Below are 10,290 nucleotides of genomic sequence, written 5' to 3'. Positions count from 1 at the left end.
AATATTTTTTTCTAAAACTCTTAAGGAATAACGGTATTTTTGATAAACCATTAAAATTAAGTACCAGAATTCACTAAACGTTTAAAAGTAAGTTCCGATTTGAAAGTTTTTTTTAATTGTACTTAATCTTCTGAAATTATATCATCTAAAAAATATCGATATATCGACAAAAAAATATCGATATTTTTTCTGCATCCCTAGCGGCTAGTTATTTAAATTTTTGTGTTGATAGTGCTGTATGGAGATAGCTGATACACGATTTTAAAGTTCTTCAAGTCGTAAAAATGTCGAAGAAGCGAAGATCAGTTAGCGGGTCTCAAAAAACCAAATCACAGACTGATCCAGACGTACCGGATCAAAATACAGAAAATATAATCAATGATGTAGTCAGGTACATTATTCTTAAAGCTGACGAAAAGTCATTTTATACCAGATCCGAATTAAATCAAAATGTAATTCACAAAAAGGGCCAATGCGTGGATAGTGTTATACAACAAGCAATTAAGGTTCTGGAAAATGTTGGTATTATTATTGTTATATGGATGTTGTTGATATTGTTTTGCATACATTTTTAGGTATATGGTTACACACTTACTGAATATGATGATGTAAAAATGAAAAAAAAAATTTATTTTTTAATTAGTATGTTGCCTTCTGTAAATTATTCCGATGAAGAGGAAGAATGTGTTTCTAGTTATGAAACTGGTTCAAATGTACCAAATGCTGCTCACAAGATACTGACTCTATTAATTTTATCCCATATATTTATGACAAACGCGCCAGTATCAGACAGTGAGCTCTACGATACCATTCCTTTATTGTTTTTATATTGTTGATTTATTATTTCAGAATCCCTTTATAGTTTCCTGAAGTCCTTGGATATTGATGTAGAAGTTGAGCATCCATTTTTCGGTAAAGTCAAAGAATATATAAGAGAAACCTTGATAAAGAATTATTACCTTCACTGTGAGTTTGATGAGAAAACGAAAATACAAACTTTCCAATGGGGGATTCGAGCTGAAATTGAAATCTCAAAGATGAAGGTTTTACAGTTCGTGTGTGAGGTAACTATTTCAGTTGACTTATAAGCACATTGTCAGGTTATTATTGATTTACAGATGTATGGAAATAAGCAACCAAAAGACTGGCCAGAACATTACAGAGCGGCCGAGAATCAGTTCAAAGAAAGAGAAGAGCTAAAGGAAGAAACAAGGGATGAATCAAGCTAGTCACCGATACTGGTAGAACTACAATATAAAGTTTATTTGTATACAAAAATTGTATCTTCTTAACTAATACAATATAAATAAAAAGATATAGGAAAATGTTAAATCTCATTGGTCCTTACATTGCGTTGTAAGCTGGGCCGCGACCTCCTTCTGGGACCACCCAGTTATTCTGGCTGGGGTCCTTGATGTTGCACGTCTTACGGTGGATGGCCCTCTCCAGAATCGAGTGGCACAAACTCATACACACCAGCGGGACAATAACAATCTTCGAGTCCGTCGAAGATGCCTAAGTTTCGTTTGACAGGATTTTGCGAGTTTAAAGTGTTGCATAACATAATTTGTGTTATACACTATATGTACGCTTTTAGTTGACTTTAAAAGATTCCAGTTGTGTTTTGATGACATTTGGGTGATTATTTTATGAACTTTTAAACAATTCATTAATAAAAAAAACTTATTTTTGTGTAATGCTCTAATTTTTCATTAGGTACAATCCTTTTAACTAACTTTCGGCAAGGTAATAAAACCCGTGGCAAAGCTACTACTAAGCATCCTCCAGGAAAAGTGAGATTGGGGATACTGTGAAAACTGCCGGTGCCCTGGTGAGATCCTATTGCCGTCTTCGAAGTGATGCTTTATGAACGGATGGTGTTTGAACCTGCGAAGAAACGAACATTACCGCATTACCGATCTTTGGATATTCAGTACTTTTGGAATTCCTTGTACGGGCTCAGGTACAGATTGATGTAATCCAAACCCGACGGCGATCAGGGATACCTCGTCGTTAAATGATACAGAAAGGATCCTCCGTAGGTGTTCTTATCCAAGGGCCAGCCGATGGTGTGCTCCGCGCATCCGGTTTATGTTTGAATCATTCGTCGCGATATCTTTAACGCTCCCGTCATCGTTGTACAGGACTTCGGAAGGTGCATAACCCGGGCCCACTGCCTCAGCTTGCTCTCCCAACCACTGAATAACGTGTCCCAGCGGGACGATATAGTTCCCGTGATTAAACATCGGAGTTCCTGACGAAATATCATTTATTCAATATATAAATCGATTTAAGACAAAGAATCCAACCTGGCAGGGCTGGTACCGGAATCCTACCGGTGCTAGTTAATAGACCGAACTTATCCTCCGTTAGGGGAGTGTTCAGAGGCGCGCCCTTCTCTTTCCAGTCCCATTTATGGGGCCTTCTCGACGATGATTACCTAAAAATCTATGTTCCGTATAGACCACCGATCAAGTGTGCTATGACTTCGATTCCACCGACCCTGATTTTCTTCCCTTCCGCGTCCAACAGTTGTTTGGCTCGTATAGTCGCGCTTATTCCAGTTGGACCATCGCCGACTATCAGAATATCAGTTTACATCTAGAATGTGTAATTTAAGAAAAATTAATCCTTTCAAGGTAAGTAATAATTTTAGCATGACATGTCAGACAGAAATTGTGAAGAATATATATTATAAATTTAAATAGTGTAGATACTTAAAGTGGTAGAAAAAAATAGTGTTTTAAGCTGGGCATATATTTTTTCAGACTATTGAAGAAGAATTAACAGACTGTAACAGGAATAAAGCCAAAGCCAAGTCTCTTTGAAACAATTTTTTTGTTTTAATATGGACAAATTCTATGCATATTTATAATCAGACTTATATACAGACAGGTAAAATAATAAAAATGATATCAATAAAATAATTGGTTATATAATGTTTAATTCATAATAATATATATTGTACAATTTTCTTAATATGTCACTCAAATTACCAATATTAATCTACGGGATAACGATGTCTTCTTTTCTTACTTAAATGGTAGTTGTTAAAAATAGAACCTTTTTTATTTATTATTATAGCAATAATATAGAATAAATTATGTTTTAATGAAAAAACAGCTGAATCATAGTGCATTTTATATTAAAATTACCTTTCCATCTTGGATCTTCTTCTCTTGGATGAATGAAATATAGTGTGTTATCTTAGAAAATTGATCCGAATATATTCCTATTTAACCCAACTGCTGGACTAGAAAATATGATTAGTTATATTTAAGAGTTCAAAGTTTACTTCACAATATACTATAAATAAAATAAAGCTCCAGACAATAATTGTATCATTACATATAATCATTTTAAGCTATAAAATTTAAAATATCTTATAAAATTTATTTTCGACAAATTAATTAAATATTCCGAATTAAAATGAAATTTTAGATATTTTCAACGAATTCCCTAAATGCAAACTCATTTTCTTTTATTTTAACAGGGAATTGTATAATTAAAGGTAACAGAAATACCTTACTCAAAAAATCAAAGTCCAACTCAGAGGTTCAAACAAAATATATCAAAATAAACTGAGCTCAGTGCAATTTTTATTTATTAACCTTTGCCAACAAAGTAACTTATATCTATAAATGTAATTTTATGAAAATCGGTCTTATAACATAAATATAATACTAAATAACACATAAAGTCACAGTTCAGAATCCTTTTTCTCATCTTCTATGTTGATTGTCTCCTATATATCAATCTTGGAATAATTCTATGTCCAAAATATTACTACAATATTAAATAAGTGTATTTTCATCTGTAATAAGATTGTGGGAAAATAAAAATGATACGGCAAGACCGATTGTTTAGAAACAGACATTTGACAAGATTGTAGAAATTTGTTTTTTGGGTTGCCGAGCGAATTTAAACCAAATAAAATTACCTGACATCTGTGGAATTTTCGAAAAATTTATCTAGTAATCCTAGTTAATAGAGCACATTCAATCCATATTTAGCTACTACGTCACGAGAATTTTTGATATTTACGCCTTCACCCAAGCACATCTAAATAATAATGTAAGGAAAAAGGCTTTAAAAAACTCTGTATCAATAATTTCTTACAAAAGCTTATATTGTTCCCAATCATAAGACTGCGTAGTGTTGTTCATTCTCAAGGAACTCAGTATATTGTACTTCTAAGTTTAAAAGGTGACCTAATTTTAAGATTTGTTGGAATTGGCATCATCCTGAAAATAGACTATAAAAATACACTTGATATCATAAAAACTAATTTAAATTACCTCTGACATGCCTTGTACTTTACCAATAAGACCATTGTCAAAATCTACCACATTGTCAAACATTCTATCAATCATATCGAAAATAGTCTACAATTTTGTTTTCCTATTTTTATTTTTGGACTTTGTTGGTTGCTGGAGAGGAGTTTTAGAGTTTTCTTGCTGTTTGTGTGTTTACCCTTCAATCTCAGGAATATTCACTAAACCAGGTAACATTTTCAGAAGCGATCCTTTTTCGATCTTCCTGATCCAGCGACTTCTAAATCATCAACCGTGCATTTTGTTGTAAATGATTTCTTATGGGCTGGCCCAGACTATCTCCAAGTTAACCTCCAAATTACGTTTTTGAGCAGCTTCATACACAATAAAAATGGGTAATTTTATCATTTGATTTTGTTCTTTGCAATTACCTGAAATAAAGGTAAGTTATCTAATCATCATTTTCTATAATAAATTGTCTACCCATTGCTTCAAATGAGAACTCCTCCTTGTTTTGTTAATATAATTTAGAGCTTGCAATGCAGCTTCATTACGAGCATTTTTTATCGTTTGCGCCTCTCCATAAAATTTGACGTCGTTGACGTTAAAATGGACTTTGAAAGGTCCCTTCGTGTCAGAATCATTTCTTCTAACATGAAGAGTATCATTAAAATGAACCGTGTCATTCATTTTATGCAAATAAGATTTTTTCTCTGAAATGTCTGGTGATGCAGTCTTGCCTTCTATTTGTTCCTAAAAGGCACCTTATTTATATGTCTATATTTAACTAAACAATATTGAATACCAAAATATCATTAATTATAGAGTATTGTACAGACATCCTTACCTTTAATGCTAAATTGTTTAGTAAAGCTACAGGTGTTTCTTCAGGTTCTTTTCACTCTTTTTGATCTTCAAAGAATGATGTTGATATTCTGTATTTTTCAGAGCCCTCTGTGCAGCTTTCCTTTGAGCATTCTTCAAGCTTTTACCATCCACTGCTTAATTTTCATTTCCTAAATAGAAAGCGATGGTAAAAACTGTATTGTGCAGAGGTCAATGAAATTTTTGATATATAATTGCATCTAATAATTTCACATTAATATACCTCTTCGTTAATTAATTCATATGAAAATGTAATATCATTACATTCAGCAATTCGTGACTAGAACTTAATGCGGATTTGTCTTCTGCTGGTTCACTAGTCAAACCTAAAACTCGGTTTGTTTCTGGCACAGAGGGATTATTTTTCCACGTTTCCGAATAAAGATACCACGATGAGGTATCTATTATTCTTCAAAGTTAAAAGCGTCCCAGATATAGATCCTTTTATACCAGTGAATTAACTATAAACATTGCTATTTACCAACAATAGAGTCCCTGTCGCCAAAAATATTTTTATATCATTTAATAACAATCCATAACTTAAGCTTAACAAGGAAAATAATAGTAGTATACAATTAAAGCAAATCATACTCAAATAATATAAAGAGAAAACATATATAACCGGGGAAACACACTAGAACTAACCTTAACATAATAATATAGAGCTGTAGGGGGTAAAAAAAATTTCGATATTCTTGATAAAAACTATCGATATTATTAGTAAAAATATAGATAATTTTGGCTAATCTATTGATTTGGTTTATATTGGTTTATTTTTTTTAATACCGTAGTTATTGCACTAAAGATTTCGGTATTTTTTTTCCTCCCATATATTGATTTTTTAAAATTATTTTCTATCGATATGTTTTCTGGCCGCGGACATATTTAAAAATATCAATTAACATATTAAAATACAATAAAATATTTGTGGGGTATTATTCCATTTCATAGAAAAATTCCATTCTTTTTTACAGATCCACAGAACATTCAAATATAAAAGTAATACTACTTCGTTTAAAATTAAATTATAAATTGCATGTTATTGCATGTAATTATTATAATACTATACAGTAATTTTTTTTTCTTGTCTTTTTTAAAGTTAGTTTATTATTAAGCCTACTGACTGGCGAGTGGCCAACTTAGAAATTATCCCAGAAGACATCCCGTCTTACCCAGCCTGGTTACTGGCGTGACTGGGATCATTTTCCTTGTCGGATTTTGTACTCTTACCTAAGGGCATTCACAAACATCACAAATTTACTTACATGCCCCAGCAGAATTCGAACTCGCGACTATCGCAACAGGGGGACCATCCTGTCGCCTTTACTACTGCGGCAACTAAGCCAGCTATTAAATCGTTTATCATGAAAAAATATTTTATAAAATAAATAAACTTTTTTATAACTATTAATTTGTGATATGTATGGTTGCAGAATGTATGAGCAAATTTAAAAAATTCCCTTATTTCTCATATGATTTATCTACCAAATACTTCATTATAATGAATCAAAAATTATGGATAAATGATACAGGGTTTTGTAGAAGGGTCGGGGTCAGGATATAATGAGTCAAGTAATAAGGGGTCAAGTTAATGGTAGGTTTTATCAGGATAAACGATATAAATGTGCATGTATTTTGATTTTGTTGATTTGACATTTAGCATGATTTTTTTATTATTGAAATTCACGCCATTTCCTTTAGCTTGTAGGATTGGTTGCATATATCACTTTAATTCTCAACTCCCCACTCTAAACGTTTTTTCCGCTCTATTCTAGGTTTTATTTGAATTAAATATTGGGTTTATTTTGTGTTATGTCAGTTCTATTGCTGCTTTTTAACGTTATTATTCGGTTTCTTTAATAATAACAGGATAACAGTGCATTTAATTTGATTTGTGCTTTTAATGTGAAGATTTATGGTTTTTATATGAAAAAAATCAAAATACCGTGGGGTAAGGTAATGCTCTAAAACTGATTTTGTTTATAATGTATTTTTAATGTGCAGGAATGGTTGATGGTGAACTGAAATCTTGATTCTTGATGTATTGAAACATTTTCGTACCACCGATCAAATCACCTTCAGAGACAGTAGTGTTGTATATTTTAATTGTTATGATAATATTTTACGTATATCAAATTACTAGAAGAAATTAAACTAAAAGTTTTTAATATACGAACAGTTTTTACTTCATTGAATATTCCATATTTATGTTTATTATATAAAAGGGAAGAATAAGAATATATATGTATATTTGCTTTTAGGTGCGCTGATTGTTATTCTACAATTTTAAAAATAATCTCACTTATGACGCCTTTGTTATAATGTATAAATTTTAAATTTTTCAATACTTAGGTTTTATTAAATGGAATTTGAAAATGGTTAGTAAGTGTTAGCTCATGATATATTTTGCGTATACTTTAATATGCAGACGTAAATTACTTCAATGATTATTATAAATCAAATATATTTTCGGGCATATATTGAAGATATTTTTAAGACAAATGTTAGTAACATCATTTTTAAATTACTCACTTAACTTTATTATGGGAGAAACATGATTAACTTAAAAAATAGTGGTCGAATCGACTGTTTTTATTCGATAGTTACCAACACTAATTCAATTTTAGTTGGGGCAGTAAGGAAATGCACTTTTTTATTAGAACATAATTAGCGTTGGGAACTATGGCTAATCAGTCGCTAGTTTCGGTTCGACTGATTGTATTACTTTTTACTATCGATTGTTTTTGAGTCGTGTACTTTTAGTTACTATTTTCGGTTCTACTAGTTTCATTCGACTGCTTTTTAACGTTCTGACTCTGTCGTCCTAGGCGCGACCTTGACAAAAATGTATACCGAATTTATGCTTTCCTAGATTTATATATAATATATTTAGTTTTATGATTTTTTTGGTAGTTTGCTTCTAAATAAAAATATATTGTATATTAATATAGCAACACTTTGGAACGATATTTTTCAAGATTGTTAATGTAATAGGGTAAAAAATTAAAATTGTGAATGACAAATAAGTAATAGGTAATATTTCTTTTGATTGACTTTTTGGTGTGTATCTAACACCCTCGGTTTTTGTTAGAAAATATTTCTGTCCGATAATAAATAAAGCATTAATTTTATTTTAAAAAGCTCTAGTAGTTATTGTGCGATCATTTTTAATTCATGGTTATTGTAATACATGTTATATATCACATAGTAATACATGTTTAGTTTAAGTTGTATTGTATTGTTTATATTTATTTAGTATATTGTTTAAAAATAGCAATTCATCTCAGAACATTCAAATATAAAAGTAACTCCACTTCCTTTAAAATGTAAGTATTATAGATATATTAATAGTATTCAGTAATGTTTTTCTTTTTCTTTTTTAAAGTTAGTACGTGAAGGAATACGTCTCGCGTATACTAAGGTTGTAAAATATAAGCAAATATTAAATTAATTGCTCCAAGCAATTATATCCGTCCTTTCCTCTCTTACAATTTATATAGGAAAGGGATCGAACATACTCGTCTGACATTAAGAATTAAAATAAAAAGCCAAGCCGTGCATTAGATTTTGCATATTTTGTAGTGGTTAGTAGGCATGTTGGCCACAAAAAATATCGATATGTCGAAGGAAAAAATATATATATTTTTTGCAATAAGTATAAGATATATCGATATTTTACAAAAAAATGTATGTATATTTTTAATTGAAAATAAACGTAGTCAAATATTAGCCTAAAAAATATTTTTTTCTAAAACTCTTAAGGAATAACGGTATTTTTGATAAACCATTAAAATTAAGTACCAGAATTCACTAAACGTTTAAAAGTAAGTTCCGATTTGAAAGTTTTTTTTAATTGTACTTAATCTTCTGAAATTATATCATCTAAAAAATATCGATATATCGACAAAAAAATATCGATATTTTTTCTGCATCCCTAGCGGCTAGTTATTTAAATTTTTGTGTTGATAGTGCTGTATGGAGATAGCTGATACACGATTTTAAAGTTCTTCAAGTCGTAAAAATGTCGAAGAAGCGAAGATCAGTTAGCGGGTCTCAAAAAACCAAATCACAGACTGATCCAGACGTACCGGATCAAAATACAGAAAATATAATCAATGATGTAGTCAGGTACATTATTCTTAAAGCTGACGAAAATTCATTTTATACCAGATCCGAATTAAATCAAAATGTAATTCACAAAAAGGGCCAATGCGTGGATAGTGTTATACAACAAGCAATTAAGGTTCTGGAAAATGTTGGTATTATTATTGTTATATGGATGTTGTTGATATTGTTTTGCATACATTTTTAGGTATATGGTTACACACTTACTGAATATGATGATGTAAAAATGAAAAAAAAAATTTATTTTTTAATTAGTATGTTGCCTCCTGTAAATTATTCCGATGAAGAGGAAGAATGTGTTTCTAGTTATGAAACTGGTTCAAATGTACCAAATGCTGCTCACAAGATACTGACTCTATTAATTTTATCCCATATATTTATGACAAACGCGCCAGTATCAGACAGTGAGCTCTACGATACCATTCCTTTATTGTTTTTATATTGTTGATTTATTATTTCAGAATCCCTTTATAGTTTCCTGAAGTCCTTGGATATTGATGTAGAAGTTGAGCATCCATTTTTCGGTAAAGTCAAAGAATATATAAGAGAAACCTTGATAAAGAATTATTACCTTCACTGTGAGTTTGATGAGAAAACGAAAATACAAACTTTCCAATGGGGGATTCGAGCTGAAATTGAAATCTCAAAGATGAAGGTTTTACAGTTCGTGTGTGAGGTAACTATTTCAGTTGACTTATAAGCACATTGTCAGGTTATTATTGATTTACAGATGTATGGAAATAAGCAACCAAAAGACTGGCCAGAACATTACAGAGCGGCCGAGAATCAGTTCAAAGAAAGAGAAGAGCTAAAGGAAGAAACAAGGGATGAATCAAGCTAGTCACCGATACTGGTAGAACTACAATATAAAGTTTATTTGTATACAAAAATTGTATCTTCTTAACTAATACAATATAAATAAAAAGATATAGGAAAATGTTAAATCTCATTGGTCCTTACATTGCGTTGTAAGCTGGGCCGCGACCTCCTTCTGGGACCACCCAGT

At 31.0% G+C, this 10,290-nt stretch overlaps 2 protein-coding genes across 2 annotated transcripts; both read left to right on the top strand.

Annotated features, from left to right (window-relative positions):
* Positions 1-284: 284 nt before the first annotated feature.
* Positions 285-1,261, top strand: LOC143197385 (non-structural maintenance of chromosomes element 3 homolog). The gene is made up of 4 exons (XM_076405767.1): positions 285-518; positions 576-792; positions 850-1,064; positions 1,119-1,261. Exons 1-4 carry the CDS (start codon positions 285-287, stop codon positions 1,227-1,229), a joined length of 777 nt encoding a protein of 258 aa, XP_076261882.1. The 3' UTR covers positions 1,230-1,261.
* A 7,894-nt stretch (positions 1,262-9,155) lies between these two features.
* LOC143196852 (non-structural maintenance of chromosomes element 3 homolog) lies at positions 9,156-10,209 on the top strand. The gene is made up of 4 exons (XM_076404723.1): positions 9,156-9,414; positions 9,472-9,688; positions 9,746-9,960; positions 10,015-10,209. The coding sequence occupies exons 1-4, from the start codon at positions 9,181-9,183 to the stop codon at positions 10,123-10,125; spliced, it is 777 nt and encodes a 258-aa protein (XP_076260838.1). The 5' UTR covers positions 9,156-9,180; the 3' UTR covers positions 10,126-10,209.
* The last annotated feature ends 81 nt before the right edge of the window (positions 10,210-10,290 follow it).

The sequence above is a fragment of the Rhynchophorus ferrugineus genome, unplaced genomic scaffold (genome assembly GCF_030347505.1).
Source record: "Rhynchophorus ferrugineus isolate W39M unplaced genomic scaffold, kcgeb_rfMv2 rfM5, whole genome shotgun sequence".
NCBI lineage: Eukaryota > Metazoa > Arthropoda > Insecta > Coleoptera > Curculionidae > Rhynchophorus > Rhynchophorus ferrugineus.
The sequence above is the reverse complement of the archived record's forward strand: the minus strand, read 5'-3'. Positions and strand labels throughout refer to the sequence as shown.

What these genes read in the sequence shown, in the direction of transcription:
- LOC143197385 (XM_076405767.1), top strand. Translation starts at nt 285, where the DNA reads ATGTCGAAGAAGCGAAGATCAGTTAGCGGGTCTCAAAAAACCAAATCA. An exon ending in CAATTAAGGTTCTGGAAAAT is followed by an intron (nt 519 to 575) that starts GTTGGTATTATT and finishes ATACATTTTTAG; the next exon opens with GTATATGGTTACACACTTAC. An exon ending in AAACGCGCCAGTATCAGACA is followed by an intron (nt 793 to 849) that starts GTGAGCTCTACG and finishes TTATTATTTCAG; the next exon opens with AATCCCTTTATAGTTTCCTG.
- LOC143196852 (XM_076404723.1), top strand. Translation starts at nt 9,181, where the DNA reads ATGTCGAAGAAGCGAAGATCAGTTAGCGGGTCTCAAAAAACCAAATCA. An exon ending in CAATTAAGGTTCTGGAAAAT is followed by an intron (nt 9,415 to 9,471) that starts GTTGGTATTATT and finishes ATACATTTTTAG; the next exon opens with GTATATGGTTACACACTTAC. An exon ending in TTTTACAGTTCGTGTGTGAG is followed by an intron (nt 9,961 to 10,014) that starts GTAACTATTTCA and finishes ATTGATTTACAG; the next exon opens with ATGTATGGAAATAAGCAACC.